At 37.0% G+C, this 26,359-nt stretch overlaps 1 protein-coding gene across 1 annotated transcript in view; it reads right to left on the bottom strand.

The window, feature by feature from the left end:
* Nucleotides 1-22,698: 22,698 nt before the first annotated feature.
* Cntln (centlein) overlaps nucleotides 22,699-26,359 on the bottom strand; it is a 197,786-nt gene continuing 194,125 nt past the window's right edge. Inside the window, exon 26 of the mRNA XM_090330032.1 lies at nucleotides 22,699-23,309. Coding sequence (XP_090186158.1) covers nucleotides 23,211-23,309 — 99 coding nt within the window. The 3' untranslated portion in view covers nucleotides 22,699-23,210. The remainder of the gene's footprint in view (nucleotides 23,310-26,359) is intronic.

Genomic DNA, 26,359 nt, shown 5'->3' with positions numbered 1-26,359 from the left:
CCGGACCTCACAGCCAAGGCTCAGGACAGGGTTCTGGAATGGTTACTTACCTTTGAGCACTGTGATGAATTTCTCTGGGCATCAAGCTCCCTAGCAGCCTCACCTCTGTTTCTAACATTCTGTATGTCTCAGAGCTTATAATTATTACTATTCTGAAATGGTGGCCACTAGTTCCTAAGTCTCTAGAAGAAGAAACTGTAAGATTGAGACAGAGAGAGAGAGACAGAGAGAGAGACAGAGACAGAGAGAGAGACACAGAGAGAGAGACACAGAGAGAGAAAGACACAGAGAGAGAGAGACACACAGAGAGAGAGAGAGATACTTCCTTTCCTCTTTGCTAAAATAAGAAATTCATTCAATTTTACTACTTGCAGAGGTGAGATAAATAATCTAAATGAAGATTAAGCTAAACTGATAATGACTTTTTCTTTTGCCTTTCAGTATTTTTATTTTATGAAGCAAGCCAACATAATTAAACCCCAAGTGTTGCATTTATAGTCAGAGTTTTAAAACTCTGAAGTCATAAAAATGGAATTGTCGGGCTGGGAATTTGGCCTAATGGTAGAGTGTTTGCCTTGCATGCACAAAGCCCTAGGTTCAATTCCCTAATACCACACATTCAGAAAAAGCTGGAAGTGGTATTATGGCTCAAGTGGGTAGAGCGCTAGTCTTGAGAAAGCCCAAGGACAGTGCTCAGGCCCTGAGTTCAAGCCCCAGGACTGGAAAAAAATGGAGTTGCCTTATTCCCCTCCCCTAACCCCCGTTCTCTTACCCACTCTCTTCCTGCAACAAAATGCTGTCACAAAAATTCCTGAGCACAAGTTGTGGCACACATTGAAGCAGGAATAGGATGATACAGAAGGACGGCACAAGTGGCTGGGCAGAGACTGGCTGTTACCATCCTTGGAGTCCCCAGTAAGAGCAGTATGGGTGACAGAGGAAGATGCAGAGTACTGCCCACTCTAGGCCGCCTTCCAGCAAAGGCATCATTAAGTGTAGATCTGTTTAACCAGGTTCCATGGCTTCTGCTCTTGGCGTGCTACAATCCTCTCTCCTGAAAGTGCGGATGGTAACCTGGACACAACTTATGAATGCACCAGACTTGCAAATGAGACACAACTGTGTTCTTTCGACACATCTCAAACTTAAGCCACTTACCACCTCTGCTATCTGTGTTACAATACAAATAAAACGCCACAGTTTCTTTCAAACAGTGCACAATGGCACATCTGCTATGAAAGAATCTGGCAATTCATCAAAAGATTAAGCATAAAATTCCTACATGATCTAATAATTTATAGGATTACTAAATATCATAGGTATCTACCCATGAGAAATGAAAACATATGTTCACATGAAACTTATGCACGAATATTCATAGTAGCAAAAAGTAGAAATGACATAAATATCAATTGTCAATAAATAAAATTGAAAAAAATATAGAATGCTACTCAGCAATAAAAAAAACAACATATAGAATTACAACCAGACCTCAGTGGCTCAAACCTCTATTCATAGCTTCTTAGGATGCAGTGATTAAGAGGATTGTAGTTCAAAGCCAGCTCAGGCAAAGTTCCTGAGACCCGCGTCTCAAGAAGAAGCTGGACACAGTGTCATGTATCCTTCATCCCAGTTACATGACAAGTGTAATTAGACTCACAGACCAAGCTGGCCTGGGTCAAAAGCAAAACTATCCCCAAAAGAGCCAGAGCAAAATGGCTGAAATTTTTCTCAACTGATAGAATACCTACCTACCAAGCACAAAGCCCAAAGTTCAATCTCTAGTACCACCAAAAAAATAAATAAATAAAGAGTATTACTTGGCAGTAAAAAGGAAGAAATTACTAATACTTGCTACAACAAGAATAAATCTTGAGAATATTATGTCAGTCAAAGAAGCCAGGGCATGGAATTGTGGTTCAAGTGGTAGAGTGTTAGCTTTGAGTAAAAATGCTCAGGGACAGTGCTCAGGCTTTGAGTTCAAGCCCCAGGAGAAACACACACACACACACACACACACACACACACACACACACACACACACGCAGAGTCACACGCAGAGTCACATACACACACACACACACAAAGTCTCTCTCTCTCACACACACACACACACGCACACACACGTACCAAATATCATATTCCACTTACATTAAATGTCCAAATTAAGAAAATGTAGAGAAACAGGTGTTAATTGTTCAGTTCTTCAAGAATGGGAGCTGCAGACTGAGAATGCCAGGGGAAGGGAAGCAACTTTTGTGGGTGAGTTTTTACTAGTGGGAAGTAAGATGATTTTAATAGTTTCAAATCTATTGTAGTGGTGGTTGGATAACAGCGAATATACTTTGAATACTCAGTGAAAAGCCTGAATTGTCCTTTTTAAATGGGTGACTCAAAAGATTATAACTTAATCAAAGACAGTGGTTTTTAAATTATAAGGAAAGGATCCCCTAATGTAGAGCACAAGTATAATTTTCAGAACGTTATCAGAACAGGCACTATCATTGTCTAGCCTCTTTAGTTCAGAAAAACGTACAATCTGAAGTCTGCTATTGGCAGTGCTCTGTTATGAAACATCATGACCACCTAGCAAGGGGTGGCAAAGACAGGAATTTTCCATGAGCATGCAGTGCATTCTCTGCCTCAGAGCTGGACCTGACCCAACCGATCCAGGGACAGCAAATAGGTGTGCTAATCCCATCGTCAGAAATCTAAGGAAGATGGAGTCTCATGATCAGGAGCAGGGCCTTGCAACACTGTGGCGGCTGAAGTTTGCCACGGGCCAGAGACTTCTATCCAAACGATTGCTTGTTGAGAACTCGGGAGAATGGAGAAGGTACGTGTGACTCAAGAGTTTCACACTCAGGAGAGTATTGAATGTTAGGATCCTCAACAACGACAACAGAAAACTAGGCAAAATCTATTAGGTATCAGCTTTGGCTCTTAAGTTACCTTAAAGTGGGAAGAAATCTACAAATTGTGCATTTCAGAAAGGCAGAGATAATGTCCACACAACTCCAGCTCTATGATGGTCTTTGGGTTCAAAGAGCCCCTTTGCCACTTTGGGTAACCGTAGGAACACTTTATTTTATATGAACTCTCAGCCGTTTCAAAGTGTTTAATGGTACTCCAGCAAAAAGAAAAGAAAACTACCATCGCTGTGTGCAAGTAAGGGTCACAGCCTATGTGGCTTTAAGGATTCATTCTAGATTTCTCAGTGGGTCTTTAAGTCTTATGAGTTAGACCACTTGAAACCAAAAGTCAGATAAAGGACATCGCCATGTCCACAGTGTTATAACATTGAGCTTCAAAGACTTGGGAGTGCCTGACAAGGGGAAGCCCTTCAGGCGTCTGTGACGCCTACAGAGGTTACCAGATAGCCTAAGCCCCAGCTTCTCACCAAGAGTCTCCTTCCTGGAAATGAGTCTAGAGCAGTGCTTGGTCATTTAACCAGGAGTCTGTAGGAAGAACCTCATTAGAGTCTCCTCTCCAATGACATGACTTAACACAACTATAGACACTTCACTGGCTGAGCTAAACACATACCATCCTCCTTCTTAACGTTGCTTTGGCCAATGGAACAAAAATGTAAATCTGCTATGAGGAATCTAGGTCATTTTAAGATTGGGAGGAGGGAACAAAGCTGCCTCCTTCCCCTCATCTCTTCTTCCCTTGAATTTTTTTTAATTGTCAGATAATGTATAGATAATGTTACAAGGTCAGGAAAATCCTAGCACAACTGCCTACATCCCTCAGTCACAGAAAGATACATTTACCTTGCCTTTCATGGAAGAAAATAAACCTTACTGTCTCAAACCAAGACAGATTCCTTTAGTATAGAATGTAATCTTGACTGTAGAGTGTGTAACGGTTTAGAACCAGGTCTATTCAAACTTTGACTAGTTAGAGAGCCAATTACCTGATGTCCAAAACTCAGTCTCCTCATCTATAAAGTGGAAATAATAAAATTGCCTCTTAGAGTCTCTGGAGGTGCCTAGTTCATTGTTGTTTTTTTTTGTCAACTGTGGGGCTTGAACTCTGGGCCTGGATGTTGTCCCTAAGCTTTTCAGCTCAAGGCTGAGCCACTGGTCCACTTCTGGTTTTCTGGTGATTAATTGGAGATAGGAGTCTCACAGTCTTTAGTGCCCGGGCTGGCTTTGAACCGTGATCCTCAGATCTCAGGCTTTTGAGTAGCTAGGATTACAGGTGTGAGCCACCATGCCTGGTTTACATTGTTTGACAAATAGTACTAACTCTTTCTCCTTGTGAGTTCCCAAATTCTTCTTTTAATAATACCATCACTTCTCTTTGTTCTATTAGATGTATTAACATTTTCAGAAACTATTGTTGGTTCTCTAATATGTGTTGATGATGAAGATATAGTTTAGCTTACCAACTTTACTTTCTTTTAGAAAATGAACAAAATTTTCTTTCCTTTGTGATAGCATAATGAGGTTTTCTGACAGATATATAGGTTGTTTATAGTAAATATTTTTGAAGGAAATCTATCCACTGAAGCAGTTCAAACAGCCGATGAATACTTCTGGGAACCCTTCTCTGAGTGAGATTCCTTGTTGAATATTTTAAATTCTAGAAAAAAAGGGGGATTCTTCTAATCATCTCTAGAGATATTTTAGTAAAAAATGTATGGATTATCAAACAATGACTGAAATCAGGAAGTAGAATTAAAGACAAAAAATTCATCCTTAAATTCCAAATAAGAGCTAAGCAATTATCTGTAAAACAACTTTTTATTCCTGTAATTTATAATATACGCATTCAAATGACTTAATTTCAAAATCCATTTACTGAAGTTTAAAGAAATTCATTTATCAAAGACAACTTTGCATCTCTCATTTTATACACAATCTGATTTTCCAGTTCTAATTCTGGTACTTAAAGCTTATGTGATTTAACCTCTGTGCCCATATATAACATGATTGTTAGGATATATGCCATAAGGTCACTATAAGGAATTATTGAGTTTGGAAAATACCTGTCTCCTAACTCCCCATTCTATCCAGTCTGTTGTTAGTATGCAGCAATTTTCCAGGATAACATTAAGTTTACTCTATTTCAGTTATTATAAAAAACATTGTGATGTCTTTCTCTCCTCTCCTCTGCTCTCCTCTCCTCTGCTCTCCTCTCCTCTGCTCTCCTCTCTTTTCTCCTCTTCTCTTTTTCTTCTCTTCTCTAAAAGCCAGTAACTTTCCAAAAGTTTGAGACTTGTTGGATTCTCTGTTACTGGCTGGGTTTTAGCACTTCCCTGTCCTAGATCTAGGTATTCAAGAGCTATGGGCTGCGTGACCAAGGTGGATGTGGTAGCTGAGAATCAGTGAACCAGCCAGGGCTGATCAAGGCACAAAATACTGGCCCTGGAGGCCAAGCTGCCCTACCACAGTCAGCTCTGCTTAGGATTCAGTGTGACTTTCCACCTTGTCCAAACCCCAAGGATGGCAAGTTCCAGGTTTTTCTGCATTTCAGCTGTTCCTAACCACAGACAGCTCACTCTCCTCACCTCTCCTATATATGACACCTTCACCACAGCTGCCTCAAAATGAGGAGATCCGAAGACAGTTACAGGCAGAAGCCGTGTGCTTTCTGCCCAGGCACTCCAACCCAGCACAACAGCCAGGGAAATGGTCGGAACACAAGGCCCAGGTTCTGTATCCCCCACCACTCTCACAAAGAGGATCTGACTTATGGATAATAGATATAAGCAATTAAACACCTATTTTGACCATTGGACCATGAAATGAGACAAAATGATAAACGCCAATCTAAAAAGCAGTCTGTCCTAATTTTGTCTATAGTTATTTATTGATTGATCCAAATTACCACCAACTAAACCACTGCTTCTGTCTGATTGACCTAAGGCTCAAAAGAACAAAATTCTGGAACATATATGTTTATAAATGTATATATATATATATAGTGGTAGTAATGATTCCTTTACAAAGTGGCCATTTGAAAAACCTTTATTTAATTAACTGTTTAAAGAAAGGAGAAAAAACAAAGCAAAACAAAACAAAACAAAAAACCGCATAGCCTGTGTTTTACTGCCCTCCAGTGGTCACTGTCAGTACTGACACATTTACCCTGGAAAGAAACACTGGTTTGTTTGGTTCAATTTTTAATGAGTTCTCACTGATTTCCTAAGCTGAAAATTCAATATTCAGAAGTGAGCCTAAAAATCAAGACAACAACAATAAGGGAGAGAAAACAGGCCTGATGAATCTGGGAATGATAATTGAGGTGCTCAAGCCGTTTCTTTGAAAACAGAGCCCTGAGAGTATTCCAAAAGCACCATTTGGAATAGCAACACTCCAAATGTCCAGAGAAAAATTTTCAGTCCATTTGCTCTTGAAAAGGAAATTCTAATTGTCCTTTTCTGACTACATGGGTCTTAATTATTTCTTAGCATTTTGCGTTTGGGGGTTGATGGGGAAAAATAGTTGTCAGCCCACCAATTACTTGCTACTTAGCACTTCTAGTAAGAAACCAGCTGGGTACGAAGTGTTGGTTATAGCAAAACCTATTTCAAAGCACAAATCACATCTGAATATGAATGTACTTTGGTGTTTTGTCAGCCACCTATGCCTCCCATGTTAATTTTGGTGCCCACTGATGGAGATCTCTTTTCTACTCCTTCTCTTCAGCTACTTAGTAAGTCAGTGCCTGAATCTTATTACTCTGAAAGTCTTTAGGGTGACTATAAAGTAATCTGTACCAGTATGCATGGGTGTAATTGTACAGTCACTAAATAATGTACATATTATATTTCTTCTAAATTTCTCCCTTTCCAAAGGCCTGCCTCCAATTGTTTGAGAGTCTCAGGAGTCTAAGTAGCCATTTGCTGGGCATACCTGTTGGCCCTTGGTCCACACCCATGCTCACTGATAAGTGATAAGAATAAGTAAAAATGAGACCATGAGTCATTATTTGCTATAAATATCATAGAAAATGCTTAGTGGAACCATTTCTGAAAGTTGCATCCTCAAGCCTCTCAAGGAAACCTACTTCTTTTAAAATAACCTGTATATTTTTTGTTGTATTTCATTGTCTGGGTGATGTTTAGAGAGGTTATAGTTACATTCATCAGGTAGTAATGACTTTTTTTTGCCAGTCTTGAGCCTGAGCACTGTTCTTGGACTTTCTCAAGGCTAGAACTCTACCACTTGAGCCTCAGCACCACTTCTGGCTTTTTTCTGTGTATGTGGTACCGAGGAATCGAACCTGGGTCTTTGTGCATGCTAGGTAAGCACTCTACCACTAGGCCAAACTCCTGGCCCCAGTGGTGACTGATTTTTGAGCTGTGGTCACAATTCATAGCATGTTTTATCACTCTCCCCATCTCATTTTTCCCCCTTCCTCCAAAACAATAACATTGCCTGTCATTTACTAAGCTGTGATAGTGCTTTTATTCATGATATTATTTAGTCTTCACATCATACGTATTAGAAGTATTATACAGATGGAAAATTAAATGTGCCCATAGAGGCTGCCAATTAGAGACAAAATTAGACCAGAACTTGAGTTTATTAGCTCTATAATCAATTAACCATGCTATGTTCAATCTATTACTGTGCTACAGCAGTGGTAAAGGTTTGTTGTGCTTACTAAGCACAGCTACCACAAAAATCAGTCTTTTTTTTCTTAACTTTTTCAGGTATGTTTTTGTGCTTTTGTCCTTGAATGGTAATTCTCCTGCTTCTGACTGTCACATAATTAGGACAAATATTTATTTCAAGTACAATTAGAAGGGAAGAAACCATATATCATGTATTATTTTTATTTCCTGTTATTAATGTTTTTCTTTTCTTTTTTTCTTTTTGCCAGTCCTGGCGCTTGATCTCAGAGCCTGGGTACTGTCCTTGAACACTTTTCACTCAATGCTAGCACTCTTCCACTTGAGCCACAGCACTACTTCTGGCTTTTTCTGTGTTCTGGGGAATTGAGCCCGGAGCATGCTACCACTAGGCCATGCTCCCAACCCCACACAATTCTTTTTAAAATTAGAATATATTAATTATGCAAAGGTGTTTCAATGTAATATTTCCATGCACACATATGTTGTTTCTTTTAAATGCTAAGTTGAATCAAAGCATTGCTTCATTTGTTTTGTGAGAATTTTAGGCAAGAATATGTCACCCAGCTACTGGATGGAGCTCAATGTCTACTTTTTCAGAAGTATACTAGATAAATTCATTTAAAAAGAAATATACCACATTATTGTAGCTGCACAATAGTTACTTACAGTCTTACAGGGCCCTTTACAATGCATTATTCTTGGGGGACAGTTATGAGATGCACATAAAGATTCCATTTTCATATAGGGGTTGCCTAATGTGTTTTTCTTCCACTCATCTCTATTTTAAAAGGCATGCAGATTTTCCTGACTTGCTTCAATATCCTAAGGTATTCTGGCCCTGTAATAAACAATGCAGAAAAAAATCTAGAAGCAATATAGCAATATGTTTTCTAAAACCTGCAATAACAGAGAAAAAAAGACCACTTGTTTGAGAATCCTAGTATTTTCAAATAATATATATTTTATTTTATTTTATTTTATTTTATATCTATTTTATTCAAGCCTGCCACCTAGAGGTCAATTGGAGAAATACTCATTCTATCTGGTGAATCTAAGCCACACAAAAAGGGTGTGTGTGAATGAGAAGTTAGAAAATAAATACTACTATTCAAAGTAAATATATATATATATATATATCCCCAGAAAGCATCCATCCAGTGCTACCCTGCCATAGACATTCTTGTTTGGTGGAATTGAGGTTTTGCCATGCCTGCCAGCCAGAGCACACAGGCATACACTTTGAGTTTAAAGAGTTGGGTTACTGTATACAGCGAGGGAGAATGCACTCCTCTGGAACTGTGGGATATCTTAGTAAGACAGTGTCAAAAACTACCTCAAACCACTTAAGGAAGCACTGTTTTGCTCTAGATTGGAAGTATGGAACATTTATAGGATCTATAAGTCAATATTCACACTACCAGCCATGTATTGAATTCTTCCATTGCAGTGTACATGTATTATATATTCAGAATTGCTCCTGTATACCTCTAAGGGAAACAACCTTATTAAATAGCGTTCAGTGAGAGCTCTACTTTAAACATAAAGATAAGTCCTCCATAGTGTGCTAGGTAAGTTGTACTTTTTTTTCTTTTTAAGTGTTGTCTTCCCCCAGGGCAGAGGACAATCCTCAGGGTGAATGTAGTGCCTCATACTTGCTAAGCAGGCAGTATACCACTTGAATCACGTCTCTAGCCTCATTTTTTGTTTATGCTATGTTTGAATTAAGGTATTGCTTTATGACAGGACTGAGGTAGATTTTGATCCTCATATTTGGGCTTTTCCTTCTTGCAGGGTTGACAGGCACACACCACTGCACTCAGCCATTGTTTGAGATGGAGTCTTATAAATTTTACTAGTGCCAACATTCCCTAATCTCCACCTCCCAAATAGCTAGCAATATAGGCTTGAGTTTCTGTACCCCGTTAAGTCAGATGTGTGCAAGAGGAGTCTCTAGGAAGGCTATGTAGAGTATACACAGTTCACTCATACAAGTAAGCAGCTCAGGGACTCTTTTTCAGATAAAGCAAGGAAGGGGTTGGGTTGTTATAACAATACACAGAGATGCTGATAGGGAAAACAATTTTGTGAGAGGTTAGGTGACCAGCTCAAAAATTGTCAACATTTTTGTAAGTTAAAAAATAGCAAAGGGAATGGGGGGAAACAAGATGATTGGGAGCGGTTGGAGGGAGAGAAATGGGGACAAAAACATGAGAAGGGGCATCACTGTGTGAGAAGTATGCACCTACTATCTGGCGAATATAAGTGTAACCCCTCTACACATTTATAATAAAAAGAATTCTGCAAGTAAAACATGGAATTGTTAAGTTTAGTGGAGATCTATAACTAAATGGATTATTTTATTACATGTTTTACATTTCCAGTACTCTCAGAAGGGACATACAACTTTGGTATGAAAGATTGAAGTAAGCAATGGGTCTCAAACGATTCAGTTAGTATTCCTTGATTAAGTTCACACACAAGAATAAAAGGAAAATACCTGACTTCTAGAATTCTGGAAAATCTTTTGTTACACAGCTACTTAGTTTTTGTTCCAAATTATAAGATATTCCATTAAGTTTGAAAGTATTCTTTTCTTTTACAAAAATAACGTTTATCAATGCTAGATATTTTTTAGCACATGGAAAGTGACTGCGTTTTTTTAAAAAAATCAATTGCTCTATAAGTTTATAGGACAGTAATAGAAAAAGGAAATAAAACAGAATAGAGTATTTTGATAGACCTCCTCAATCATAATTAACAAAGAGGAAGACTTAGAATTTTAACAAAAATCATGTCCACAGGGACCTTCCCAGGAGATTAGAATGAAGTTAAAGCAGAATGAAGTACTATCGGTTATAGAATACTGCAATGATTAATCTTGTGGGTTAGCCTGAGTAGGCTTATGGCACCCAGACATTTGATGAAAAATTACTCTAGATGTCTCTGATGTGTCTGTGAGAAAAGGGGTAGTGCAGATTGTTCTCCTGTTGTGGATGGGCCTTGTTTAACAAGTAGAAGACCTGAATAAATAGACAGGCTGAGAAAGAGGGGATTGTTGCCTGACTGCTTTGACAGAAGCCATCTGTCTGTTGACTTCAGAATCAAAGGGAAATATCACCAGCTTTTAGATTAAAACTCTATTATTACAATGGGCCTATAGTTTACTAACTATCTCTTTCAGTATTTCTCAGCCATTATATATATAAGTATATATATATATATAGGGTGTTTATATATATATATATATAACATGTATATATACATACACTCACACCACTGTTGATACTGATTAGCTATCAAGTTACTGTTAATTGGTATGGGTCCAATATAGAAAGTTCATTGGCAAACAACCACTTTTTAAGCTTAAGCTATTCCATTTTAGGAAACACTTCACACACTTAAAGTAAAAGGATCTTTTCAAGAGGAAAAGCAAAAAATGTTTAGTGAAGACTGCTCTTAATGTTCTTTGACCAAAGAAGTTTCTACAGCTCCACAGGGGTCAACCATGTAATGGAAGACTCTGTTCAATTGATGAGTGCTTCCTAATGTAAGTGCTAATGGATTCCTATAAGGGCTACAGGCCAAAGCTTCTTTATGGGTCCCTCTTAAGAATTATAAATATACCAGATATTCTAAATCCTAAAATGCAAGTATAAAATGCTAGGTTGGAGGTAATATAAGCAATGCTGAAATGTCTTGTATGAGTCAAAAGTTTACATAGAACATCCTACTGTTCAAAGAAAACAAAGCAAAGGGTAAGTCAGGGGATCAGTTCAATTAGGTACTATATACACATGTGTAAAAAATACATGAGTAAACTCCTATGGACAACTAACCTACACTCATAAGATGAGTGACAGGAATGGAAAACAAGTCCTATTCTGGGTATGGGTGCCAGTAAGAGTGGAAGGGAAATGCAAAGAGTGAGGGAGGGTGAATCTGGTAAAAAACAAAAACAAAAACAAAAACAAAAAACAACAATGTTATATACATGCATTAAAATGGAATAATGAAGTTTGCAGAGACCACGCTGGGAAGGAGGAAGGGAGAGTGATGGAGGATATGAATCTGATCAAGGTACATTCTATTCACAGACATGTGGAGTCCTAGCTACTCAGAAGGCTGAGACTTGAAGATCAAAGTTTGAAGACAGAATTGGGCAGAAATGCCTGTGAGATTGTATCTCCAATTAATCAGCAAAATGCCTGACTAGAGGTGTGACTCAAGTAGAGTACCAGCCATGAGCAACAAACTTAGTGAAAGAGTGAAGATCTGAGTTCAAGCCCCAATGCCAGCACAGAAAAGAAAGTATGTTTTAAAATTCTTTTTTTTGTATGTTTGTTCTTATGAATGACACAGAAAATGCTAGATGATCTTGCTAGATCCTTAGTCTGGGGGGAAAAAAGACCCACTTTCAACTGTATACCGATGAGTGCTACTTTTCATAGTTTCAAGTTGTAGGTCTTGCCAATCTTGTACCAGTTTCATGTTCAGTGTAGTTTCAAAACCGAAATGTGGTAAAATCATAACAATATTTCTTTTTTCTTTTCTTTTGTATTGTCGGGATAATGCATAAAGGGATTACAGTTACATTCACCAGGTATATTCTCACATATTAACATCCCTTCTCATATTTTTGTCCCCATTTCCTTCCCCCACCCCTCCCAAACATCTTGCTTTCCCTCCTCTTCCCTTTCCTATTTCAAATAAACACACACACACACACACACACACACACACACACACACACACACATATATATATATATATATATATATATATATATATATATATATATATACCAGGTAACAAAGTCAGATACAGTAACAATATGAGATTAACCAAAGGGCAACAAAAAGAGAAGCGAAATAACAGAACATTAGGAATAACAATCACACAAAATAAAGCTCTTGTTTCTATATCCTAGAGATCCTTTCATTTAGTCTCACTCTATATGACCTTATTACCTAGGTTTTGAGCTAATGCAATCCTCTGCTAGGAGAGTCCTAGGTGTGTAGTAATTATAACAAATGAGGGAAACCATTGAGCCTATGCTCCTTTGGGACTGGCTTACATAAATTAATACGACTTTTTCCAAGTCTTGCCATTTTCTTACAAATGGGGCAATGTCGTTCTTTCTGATGGCAGCACAGAATTCCACTGTTTATAAATACCACATCTTGTTGATGCAATCATCTACTGAGGGGCATCTGGGTTGGTTCCATATCTTTGCTAAGGTAACTAGTGCTGCAATGAACGTTATTGCGCTAGTGGCTTTAGTATGACCTTGTTTCTGGATGATTGGGTAAATGTCAAGGAGTGGGATTCCTAGGTCATAGGGGAGCTCTATGTTTAGTCTTTTGAGGAACTGCCATGTTGCTTTCCATAGTGGTTGAATGAGTTTGCACTCCCACCAACAGTGTAGTAGTGATTCCTCCTGGCTGCATCCCCTCCAGCATCTGTTGTTATTAGATTTCTTGATCCTAGAGTGAGGTGGAATCTAAAAGTTATTTTGATTTACATTTCTTTTATGGCCAGGGATGTCGAGCATTTCTTCATGTGTCTATAGGCCATTCTTATTTCCTCTTCAGAGAAGTCTCTCTTTAAGTCTTTAGCCCATCTTTTAATGAGATGGTTGTTTCTTTGAAAATTTGTTTGGGAGAGATTCAAATTTTTTAGCTGTTGATATATTTCAGATATGAGGCCCTTGTCTGTTGTATGGCTCATAACAATATTTCTTGAATATGGTATTTTATATTTGCAGAATCAATGTCAGGATACATAACATTGTTAAAAATTTGATGGTCCTGAGTTCGAGTCACTCCCATATTGGATGACGGATCTTGGACAAGTTAGTATATGGGCCTCATTTTCCTTGGGTGCTTAATTTATGAGTGAAATGTGTTGGCACTGTGCCTGGTTCATGGCTCTATAATTGGTAGCTATCCTTATCACCGATAACTATGATGGAAAGAAGGTGGTTCATATTTAAATGGAATATAAAATTTACTAGCCATTTGCATTTACAAAATTTGTAGGCAACCAATGATGTTGCATATCATAAGAGACAGAAGACCGGAATTAAGGCAACACAACCAAGTGGTAGGAAATATTCTAAACTTGACAAAGGGTCTCTATTACTGTACATAAATGGACACCTGTTTCAGTTAAAAGGCCATGCTTCTATAACCCATAATTCTAAATTATGAAAAAGATAATATAGAGAAGTGTTACAGTCAGGTTTCTCAGTAATGACAGGAATTTTGAAAGAAAAAATAAGGGCTTTGAAATGCTGTAGATGAATCAACATTTGTAATTTTTTTTAGAAAGACTATGGAAGACCCTGTCCGTAATTGATTTTTCAGGCATTGTCTCAGCAACCCAAACTCTGATATAGATTTTTCATGACAATTACAGTTTATCATATCAAAGATGGCTCTAAGTAGAAAGCTATTGGTGCTTGAAAAAATCAGTTTCTGCTCTACCTCTTACCTGCAGAGTTGTGGATTGCCACCTGGTGATAGCAGAGTCCCATGCCTTCAGGGGAAAAAAAAAAGAAAAAAGAAAAGAGGGTTCTTCTAAGCCCACAGAGTGGGAGAAGATCTTCACTAACCATACAACAAAGGCCACATATCTAAACTATATCAACAGCTCAAAAAATTGAATCACTCCAAAAGTAACCTTCAAAGAAAAAACCATCCCATTAAAAAGATGGGCTAAAGATTTAAAGAGACTTCTCTGAAGAGGAAATAAGAATGGCCTATAGACATGAAGAAATGCTTGACATCCCTGGCCATAAAAGAAATGCAAATCAAAACAACTGTGAGATTCCACCTCTCTCCAATTAGAATGGCCATGATCAAGAAATCTAGTAACAACAGATGGTGGTGGGAATCCCAGGAAGGATCACTACTACACTGTTGGTGGGAGTGTAACCTCATTCAGCCACTCTGGAAAGCACTATGGCAGTTCCTCAAAAGACTACACATAGAGCTCCCATATGACCCAGCAATTCCACTCGTTGGCATTTACCCAAATGTCCAGAAACAAGGACATACTAAATCCACTAGTACAACGATATTCATTGCAGCACTATTTACTATGGCAAAGATATGGAACCAACCCAGATGCCCCTCAGTAGATGATTGAATCACCAAGATGTGGTATTTGTACACAATGGAATTCTATGCGGCTGTCAGAAAGAATGACATCGCCCCATTTGTAAGGAAATGGGGAGACTTATGAAAAGTTGTATTAAGTTATATAAGCCAGTCCCAAAGGGACATAGGCTCAATAGTTTCCCTTATTTGTAATAATTAATACACATCTAGGACTCTCCTAGCAGAGGATTACAATAGCTCAAAACCTAGATACATTAGGCCATAAAGGATGAGGGTAAATGAAAGGACCTCCAGGATCTGGAAACAAAAGACATGTAATGTGGGATTGTTGTTTTTAATGTACTATGTAATTTCTCATCTCTTTTGGTTTTCCTTGGTTATTTTCATATTGTTACAGTATCTTACCTCAATATCTGGTATATTGTATATACATTTATTTGTTCATGTGATATAGGAAAGGAAGGGAGAAAACTACATGAGGGGAGAGGGTGAGGGGAGGAAAAAGGGGACAAAAACACAAGAAGGGGTATCAATGTGTGCGAAGTAATGCACCGTCTATTTGGCAAATATAACTGTAACCCTTCTATTGATTACAATAAAAAAAATAAAAAGAACATTTCTTCTAGATAGAAATCCACAAAAAATGTTGATTGGTTTTTTGTTTGTTGAATAGGTTTTACTCTGGAAAAAAATGGCTAAAAAGTAAGTCTATTAAGCTAAACAAGTATGATTCATACAAACATATTCTGAAGTGAATTATGGAATAAAGAAATTATGCATGAGCAAACCTTTTTCTAGTCTCCCTTACGAGACTAGACATATACCATTTCTCTTCAGCTTTTCACAGAACTCAGGGACAGGACAGTTCTGCTTAGATTGCTCCATTAGTGCCTTTGTCATTCCCTCTCCAACTTGGGTCCACATTTACCTTCTCTCTTTTCTCTCTCCTTTCTTCTGTTTTTCAATCTCTCCCTTTTCTTTAATCCCCTTCAATTCTCTCTTCAATCACCTTTTCCTTCCTCTCCTTGTCTGTCTCTGATTCTGTCTCTGTCCCTGTCTCTCTTCTCCAAGGTTTTAAAACCAAATGAGTGTAGGTTCTTTCATTGAAGTGTGTAAATCTGCCCTTTAAAATTTTACTTTGACAACTATTTCATGCTTTTTGTAAACTATTTGCAGATAAAGTCTCAGGTATCCATGTCTGAACCTCACACCAGTCTCTACTTTTCAGTTTTATGCTCAGTTTTCATCAAAGAATAAGCTTTGGACATTATTTATCTTTTAGAATTAGACAGAGAGACAGCATAATTAATTTCTTCATGAAGACACAAGGGATCATGGAAAACATTAAGATTGTCAGGTTTTCATGATCAGAGCAGTAAGGGCGGGGAAAGGGGGAGAGTTGGGATCAGGGCTGCTAGAAGTGCATTTCTTGGTTGCAAATACATGTGTAAAAAGTGATGGAAATAATTTGGGGGTGAATTTTAAAATTGCTCCTAACCAAGCATTTTTGATCATGAGAATCTGTGATTTTCACTTGTGCCTCCATTATCAGTTAAAATAATCATGTCTACTTTCAATCGATGGAACTCTCTTTTCACCCTGCAACTGCTTTGGCTGGACTATCTATAGTCATCTCAGGAGTATCACTTCTCATCTGTAGGGTGGAAGCCATGTTTTCCAGAATGCTTCCTATACAGGTCCAGGCTTCAATTTGCTAGTAGAAGGAGCTTGCATGTGACCTAGAATGCTCAGTGATTATTCTCAGAAAGACACAGTGGCCAGAACAGACTCTCTCTGGGTTCCAGGTGTGCAGGCTGAAGTCAACCCCTCCCAGTATCAAATCCCCAACAGAGGTGGCAGCCTTAAGTCCTGCATTAAATCCCTTTGTTTCTTCTAGTATTAAAAACTGCATCCGTGAATATTACAGATGTCCAAGCAGGGAAAAGAAAGTTATAACCATGAGCAGCAAAAGGACCGAACAAAAGTAATTAATGGAGCAAATGGGTAAAGGGAAAGAAATCAAAATAAACACAATCTAAATAAATGTATGAATGTGGAGTATCTTCATTGACAAAAATTCTAGATTTCCGTTGGCCTTTTACTGCTTTCTCTCCTGTGGGAAAGCAGGCTGCACAGCACCATTACCCAGGGCCATTTGGCACATCGCCCAATATGCTTCTTGCTTCACTGCAGCTATGCAGACACACTATGTCCTGTTTGTTAATATGTGAAATAGAAATTCTACTGACACCCAGTGAATTCTGCTGACATTGCCTGGCAGATTTCTGTAATTATTTGACCTTCTCATCCTCTCTGCATGTTAAAATCACTTAAGGAATAGGTGTGCTAAAACTTTGGTGCCCTGAAATTGTTGGGAGAAAAGGTCACACAAATCCAATAAACATAACTTTATTTTTTGTAGCTGAGGAAGTCAATGGTCCTGTACATATGCCTTGCAAAGGTAAAATATCCCTGCATCCTCAGCAAGTCCTGTCTGTTCTTCCTTCTCCCATATATTTACCATATGCCAATCTACATTTGAAGTTCTCAGAGTTCTAGAACAGCAAACTTTCCCTGTGTATGTTTTAGATGTTAATGTATAAAATATCAATAAGAAGCTAAATTTCAATCAATAAACTCAGAAAAGTTATATTTAAAATATTGAAGTTTTTTCTTAGCAAGGGCTGTGTTAAATTCAAACTAAAACAGGCAGGGTTAATCGTATAATTTGATATTTTCTCTTTATCCTATATTTGTCAGGATAGGACAGGCTTTTCTTTTTTGACAAACACTCACAAAATCTCAGTGTCATTTCAAAGCTTCCGGTGTTCAAATGTTCAGTGTTCCCAGTTTTTAACATCCCATAGAAAAGCAAGGAACATAGCTGAGCTTGAGGTAAGGGAGCAGGAAAATATAACCTGTAGTCAATGGAAGGTGAGAGGGTGTATAGGTATATTCCTCCACAGTAGAAGGTAAAGAGTAGGAAGAATTCTAGCCTTCTGCTATTACATTAGTTTATTGTAACTACTCTTTTCAACTTTACTATTTGGGGGCCAAGATTAATACAGCAAATCACATGGTCCAGAAAGAGTCCAAGAAAAAAAATCACACGATCCATAGAGTCCAAGAAATTTAAAAAATGTATAAATGAATTTGGAAAGAATTCGAGTTCAAAAAGAACTGTTCTTTCTTTCCAGTAACTATAACTTCAATCTCCAGAAATAATGCTGGAGACCACTCCAAGAAGAGGTCTGAAAGAGGAAAAGAAAGAATGAAAAAACAGTGGCAGACCATCTTACATACGACCCTTAGCCAGAACAAAAGAAGCCAAAGCAACACTTGGCATTTAACAATCTTGAAACAGAAGACAATCCAAATAGAAACATTCTTCCTTTCAACCAAGGAGAAGTTTTGACAATATCAGGTGAGGTCAGTCTCATCAGCAAGCAGGGATTGGTCAGGAGTCTACTACAGATCACATTATCTTATTTTCTGTATAAGTCTGCCTGTGTATCTGCCACCCCTGTACTATCTGCCTCTCCCTGTCTCTCTCTTCCCTCTCTCTTATACATACTCCTATAGAATAACTACTAAAAAAGACTATGTAAAGATATAGTCTTAAAATTTCAAATCAACTAAGATGGAAGCAAGTAACCCACAGAAAAGAAAGAGAAGTGACATAGACTTGAAAAACATTTTTTAAATGACAAAAGACATACTTAAGCACTAATTTGTCCAAAGTTAAAGGTAAATGGTTTGAATACAATGTAAAATAGCAAACTATGAGATTGAAACAGAGATCAAAAATCTTATTATTTCCTTGATGAATATAAATGTACACAGTATCAACAAAATACTTGAAACAGAATCCAACAACATTTTAAAAACATCATACACCATGACCACATTGGTTTCATTACAGGATGCAAGAATGGTTTGATATATGCAAATCAATAAATGAAATGTGACATATAAGTAGAATCAAGGACCCAAATTACATATGAAATTCTTTACCTAAGGTTAAAAAATAGTCTTTTGGTCAATTAACATTTCTTCATGATAAAAGCATTAAATAAATTTGTCATATACTTAAAAAAAACCTTTTCTTAACACAGTAGAGGGGTATAATAGCTCAAAAGCTATGTGTCTATACCCATATAGGATGAGGCCAAGTGAAATAAACTCCAGGATAGGGAAACAAGAGATTTATCCTCATGGTTGTTGTTTTTAATGTACCATGTGAAGTTATTTCTTTACTCTTTTCTGGTAATGTTTGTGCATGTTTAATAGCTTGTTTCAGAATATGCATTTCTCGCATCCATATGGACATAGGCTGCATGTATTTTTTTTCTATGTATGTGGTACCAAGGAATCGAACCCGGGTCTTCATGCATGCTAGGCAAGCACTTTAACCACTAGGCCAAACTCCCAGCCCTTCTTTACTCTTTTCTTTTTCTTTTTTTCATATAATTTTTATTGTAATTAACAGAAGGGTTACATTATATTCACCAGATAGAAGGTGCATTACTTCACAAACATGTTTTGGTTCCCATTTCCCTACCCCCACCCCAACCCCTCATCTTGTTTTCCCCCATTCCCTATCCTATTTCAAATAACCAGATAAACATATATACAATATATCAGATAACAAAGTAAAATGCTGGAACCAAGGTACAGCAAAAGAGATGAGAGATAACAGTACATTAAGGACGACAATCACTCATTATATGGCTTTTGTTTCTATGTCCTAGAGGTCCTTTCATTTAGCGTCATATTATATGGCCTTATGTATCTAGGTTTTTGCTCTATTGTAAATCTCTGCTAGGAGAGCCCAAGGTTTCTACTGATTATGACAAATGAGGGAAACCATTGAACTTATGTTCCTTTGAGTCTGGCTTATTTCACTTAATATTTTCTAAGTCTTTCCATTTCGTTACAAATGGGGCAATGTCGTTCTTTCTGAAGGCAGCATAGAATTCCATTGTGTATAAATGGCACAACTTGTTGATCCACTTATCAACTGAGGGACATTTGGGTTGGTTCCATATCTTTGCTATGGTAAATAGTGCTGCAGTGAACATCGTTGTGCTAGTGGATGTAGTAACTCACGAATTTGTGAGTACCTCCATGGAGACATTTTCACTTTTGCTCTTTTTCTTTTTTTTTTACCCTTTATTGTTTATCCTCTATTGTTGCTGTATCTTACTTTGGTACCTGGTGTATTGTATATACATTAATTTGTTTATTTAAATAATGGAGGGTGTAAAACAAGATGATAAGACAAAAGACAGAATAAACCAATGTAACCGCAATATTCACAAGATAATATGTTAGAAATGAACTTTACAACTGTGGGGGAGGGAAAGTGGGAGAAAAACATAGGAAAGGATAACAATTCAAAAAGTAATGTGGGGATGGGAGTTTGGCCTAGTGGTAGAGTGCTTGCCTAGCATGCACAAAGACTCTGGTTCATTTCGGTGGTACACATATATAGGAAGTGGTGCTATGGCTCAAGTGGTAGAGTTCTAGTCCAAGGACAGTGCTCAGTCCTTGAATTCAAGCTCTAGGGGAGAAAAAGAGAAAAATTTCTATATTATGTTGAATAGGAGTGGCAAGATTTAACATCTTTGTATTGCTTCTGATTTTAGGGGACCATGTTGTCTTCATCATCAGGTGCAATGTTTTTCTTGTCTCCTCCCACTTGTGCTTTACCATTTGAGACACACCTCCAATCCTCCTTTAATTCCTGGTTATTTGGAGTCTCATGGACATTTTTGCCTGGGCTGGCCTCAAACTGTGATCTCGATCTCCTGAGTGGCTAGGATTATAGGAGTGAACTACCAGTGCTCTGCTTGGTTGTATGCCTTTTGAAGATGTTCTTATCAAATTGAGGATGTTTCTGTTTAAGTTTATGGTTGTGTGGTATCTCTTCATGAGTTTATTAATATGACTTACATTTATTACAATTAATATTATTATAATTAATATTATTACAATTAATATCATCCTTCTGATTGTTTATATTCTAATAAAAATTTCTCAGGAACACAGGTGCAAAAATTATAAATGAAATTTTAACAGAGTGTATTCATTTCCTATTGTGGCAGTAACTACTAGTCACAAATTTCATTGCTCTTAACACAGAAAATATTGTCTGAATATTGGAAGTTTAAAACCAATATCACTAAGCTAAAAAGTCAATGTGCTGCAGAACTGGTTCTTACCAGAGGCTCTAGGGAGAGTCTGTTTCCACCTTTTCCAGTCTCCAGAGAATACTTGTGTCCTTTGGCCCCTTCAAAAGTGTAGGTGGCATCTTCAAATTTTTATCCTTCTGTTTCCTTCTCAATCTTCAGGGCTCTCTTTCTCACATATGCTCTATATGGATTCTCATTCATAAGAAATCATGTAGAATTTTTCTACTCAACTGCCTTAAGTTAAATCACACCTGCAGAGTTCCATTTGGTATATAAAATACGAAGTTATGGTTCTTGGACATAGGAAGTGAACACTTTGATGAGCCATTTTTTCAGCTATCCACATTTCTTTTATTTTCCTATTTTTTGCTTAGATATCAGAATAATACTTGCAATTTCATTTTTATCTTAGTAACAAAATTCCACTGTGATATTACATTTCAAATTTCATATTTTTTCAAGCTGATGCTTTTCAAATAGATAAAAGCATAAGGAATGCTTAGTCTGGTAAGTTCTATGTATATTATATTAATTTTAAAATAGGTATACTGTGATTTCAAAAGTACACTGCTTTGCATGGAATTTAATAGCAAAAGTCAAACACGTCATAATTTTTTAGAACTATAAATTTTTAATTGCCATTTTCTTTTCCTGCTTTGACATAATGAGTATTATAGATATTTTAAAAACTGAAGTCAGTATTTGCAGCCCTTGAAAAGCTTTCAATTTGTAACTGTATTGCTGTAACTTATAGTAAGCCCAGCAACTGTGGAGAGTAAAGATAGCACTGCATAGAGTCTGCCACAACAGCTCAGCTCAGCTCTACAAACAGTACATAAATGAAAGGGCATCACTATGTTCCAATACACCTTATTGATAGGCATTTAAATTTGTTTTTCATATAATTTCCACACCATAAAATATTATTCTTTAAAAACATTTTTTTTGCCAGTCCTGGGCTTGAGCTCAGGGTCTGAGCACTGTCCTTGGACTTTCTCAAGGATAGAGCTCTACCACTTGAGCCTCAGCACCACTTCCGCCTTTTTTCTATGTGTGTGGTACCGAGGAATCTTCATGCATGCTAGGCAAGCACTTTAACCACTAGGCCAAACTCCCGGCCCCTCTTTAAAAACATTTAAATATGCAAAACAATTCTTAGCTTGTGTGCTAAAAATAAAAATAGTTGGCAAACCAGACTTGGTTATGGGCCATTATTTAACAACCCTTACCTTAATCTCACTCAACCCACATTCTAAAGTATGTTGGGGGAGGGTAGGAGGGTGTGAAGAGGTACAAGGAAAAATAAAAAAATGAAGGAACAGAAAAAATCAGATAAAATTATGTTTTAAAAATACTAACAATAATATGGCCAAGAATATGTCTATGAAAGGATGTGTAAGGTATAACTAAATGATTTGACAAAGCCAGCCATGAGAAAAGTTGAACACAGACTAATCCAGGAAGGGAAAATAATAAAGTATGTGAGGCAAAAGTTTGGTGAATTAGAGGACTAACAATGAGTAGCAAGAACAGAGGTAAGGTGAAATGAGTTGTGGAGGTTCTGGAATAGAAATAAGGGTTATAAAGTTACTTTAATTAGTTGACTATAGTAGTTTTCTTACATCTAGCCTAACTTTATATACTATGTTTGTGGTCCCTTGTTAATTTACATCATTAAATAAAGTATTGTGAATTTGAGAAGGTGAGAGGAGAAAACTCTTTCTATTGTTGCCAAATAGCTCTAGAAAAGTACAGCATCTTGTATAAAATCTAGCATATCAATGAGAACAGATACAATTGAACCACACAATTTATTTCACTAAATGTTCATCCATAAATTATGATGCTTCATTTTGGATTTGTTTTCAATACAAATTTATAGTTCACTGGATCATTTAAGGCTATTTATAGCAGTTTTATGTAAAAAGTCCAGGTTTTTTTTTATAAAATTTAAAACATTAAATCATTTTTTTGTTCTTTGTATTTTCCTTTGGATCTAGTTGAGTGTGCCAAGCTTATTCTATTTTTTTAATATGCTGGAAGGAAAATCATTTTTAAGTTTGCCTTGATTTGTGGCAATATTGGTATTCAACAATCAAATGCTATGCTATTTCCTTTTAAATGACTATAAACTTAATCAAAACTTGCTCAGCAATTAATTTGTTTCAGAGATTTCTTATTTTGGTATTGAACCTGAGTTTGATAGCTGCAGCAGGTAATGTTTCCAAATGGCAATTCATGTTTTCCAATCATACGACATAAAGTTTTCACATTTGAAAAAAAAAGCTGTTCGTTGTAACACCATCAGATGTCTTTCACAATTGTGAAATAGCCTTCAACTAGTTTCCTGTGTTCATTTATTTTCTCCAATACTGCTTCCAATAAATATGAGGCAAAAGGAAGCTGTAAGAGAAACACAAAAAAGTTATCAAAACTGAATTTTCCTCAGTTAAAAACATTCTAACCATCACTAAATCATTAGAATTCAGGTATCTGCAACTGTGTATCCATAATGTACCCTACTAGGTCTCTTTTCAAACAATCTTTCTGGTGAGTGTGGGCAATTTTGTCTTTTCTAATAAAAATGATAAAGGAGCAGAAGTGAAATGAAAAAAGATAAATGCCTTATTGAACAATTCATGGTTTACTGACCATGTTAATGATGTAATCTGCAATACAAGCAGCTAAGCCATTGATCTTCAATCAGCTGATCGATCAATAGAAGGTTACAGTCATCTCTAGGGCATGAAGGCCTACAGAAGTAGTACTGTATGTTCATCACTCATAAAAGAATGAGAGAGAACCATCAATACACTTGTCTATGTGAGAGCCGAACATCTCAAGAGTTGCAGGATAAAATTTCAGAGGGAAAAAAATGGCAAAAGCATACCCATTGATTAAGTTGTTAAAGTTTGTTTGGTATATCAAAGTGTAATACACATGTTTCAAAAACTGCTGAGTTCATGAAATGTGAGTACATTCTAAAATGTCATAATTGATATAACTTTTCTGGTAGTTTCACTGTGCCCTCGGCTTCACTGGTTTGCTGGTAGAATCACAAACAACTCTAAGATTCCACCTCACTCCAGGTAGAATGGCCAGGATCAGGAAAACGAATAATAACAGATGCTCGAGGGGATGTGGCCAGGAGGGATCACTACTACACTGTTGGTGGGAGTGCAAACTCATTCAAGCGCTATGGAAAGCAGTATGGCAGTGCCTCAAAAGGCTAAACATAGAACTCCCCTATGACCCAGAAATTCCACTACTTGGCATTTACCCAACCATCCAGAATCTAGGGCATACTAAATCCATTAGCGCAACAATATTCATTGCAGCATTATTCACCATAGCAAAGATATGGAACCAACCTAGATGTCCCTTAGTTGATGAGTGGATCAACAAGTTGTGGTATTTGTACACAATGGAATTCTATGCTGCTGTCAGAAAAAACGACATCGACCCATTTGTTAGGAAATAGAAAGACTTAGAAAAGATCATATTAAGTGAAGTAAGCCAGACTCAAAGGAACTTAGGCTCAATGGTTTCCCTCATTTGTCATAATCAGTAGAAACCTTGGGCTCTACTAGCAGAGATCTGCAACAGAGCAAAACCTTGATACATAAGGCCATACAGTATGAAGCTAATTGAAAGGACCTCCAGGATAATGAAACAAAAGCCATATAACGAATGATTGTTTCCTTAATGTACTATGTTATCTCTCATCTCCTTTGCTGTCCCTTGGGTATCTCATATTGTTATAGTATCTCACTTTGTTATCTGATATATTGAATTTATTTGTATTTGGTTATTTGAAATTTGATAGGGAAGGGGGGAAAACAAAGTGGGAGGGGTGGGGGGAGGGTTATGGGTACCAAGACATGTGAAAGGGTATCAATGTATGTGAATTAATGCACCTTCTATCTGGCAAATATCATGTAACCCTTTTATTAATTACAATAAAAAATAAACATAAAAAAGAATCATAATCATACAATACAGTTCTAAGCTACAGGTAAAAGAAAGTCTAAAATGTTACCTCAATTACCTCCCATACTCTGAATAACTTTCTTTGGTCCTTGTTCCTATTGATCTAGTCTTATCTAAGAGAGAGGCCACAATTTATAAAGTTCATTAAATATTTATTGGATGTGTCCTTTTAATTAACTAGGGAATAACTTTTGTGTCCCTGAATATATAAAAGGAGACTAGGCTTTATCAAGCCTACTTCCCTGCAGGGAAGTAGCATCAGGCTACACTATGATGATCATTAACGACATCACTGGTTACAGTATGAACTAAGAGAGTTTGATGTCTTCTGATTAGGCTGTTTGGCTAAGATGAAGAGAGGGAATCTTGACCCTGGTAGTAAAAGTACAAGGCAGAGTGGCCAAACAAACACCATATAAGTCATAGAGAAGAACAGAGATCAGAGCTGGTACCAGAACTTTTTTCTGAGCCGGCCTTGAACTGTGATCCTCCAAATCTCAGCCTTCCCAGTAGCTAAGATTACAAGAATGAGCCTCCATTATTATTATTTTTTTTGTATAGAGGCTAACATATGAGTTTCACAAAGCAATGAAAACTTAAGTCCAAAAAGTGTATGCTATGAAGCACAGCTATTTGTCCTTGACAATTCTATTGATAACTCAGAATAGTATTAATTGTTCTTATATTTTACATAAGTGCTCTATATTTACAAATTAGTGTATGTTTAGTTCCTTTTCTATTTCCCTTGGGATTTTGTTGTTTTTTGGTACTGAAGCTCAAACCTATCTATTATTTGGCAAGAACTTGTCAATGGATCCACAACCCTAGACTTCTATTTTCCTTTTTTAACCAATCTATGCTGAATGTTTTCTCTCTTAACCCAGAATCAAGATTGCTGTTAATAAATTTGAGATTTACTGGTAATAGTGGTTTTCAAAAATTATTTTTTTAAATATAAGGTTTATCTACATGATCAATGTAACTTGGCAATAAAAATCAATGACTCTCATACTAGTTAATTGAAGATTAAAGGACAACTAAGAAAAATTCAAAATTTTTTTGTAAAACCATAAGTCATTCTCATTTATGATTGATCACATTGGTTTGATATTTTTCCTGATTGTAACATCATGTAGTTGTTCACCTGTATTTCCAAAAAGCTTGCTTACTTTCTTTTCCTTTTCCTTTTTCTTTCTCTTCTTTCCTCCCTCCCTCCCTCCCTCCCTCCCTCCCTCCCTCCCTCCCTCCCTCCCTCCCTTCCTTTCTTCCTTTCTTTTGGTGGTATTAGGGTTTGAATCCCCATGCTTTGTGCTTGTAAGGCATAAGCTACCACTTGTGCCATACTCCTACTCCTACGTAAGTTGTTTATAAATTAATATGACAAGGTAACAAGTATTAACAAAAATTCTATAGATGCCCCTTCTAGTTGACAAATAGTTTTTGCTTGATGACATGTAACATAC

This window comes from Megascapheus bottae, chromosome 3 (genome assembly GCF_031878675.1).
Source record: "Megascapheus bottae isolate mThoBot1 chromosome 3, mThoBot2.hap1, whole genome shotgun sequence".
Classification (NCBI taxonomy): Eukaryota; Metazoa; Chordata; class Mammalia; order Rodentia; family Geomyidae; genus Megascapheus; species Megascapheus bottae.
This window is presented reverse-complemented; position numbering and strand designations above follow the sequence as displayed.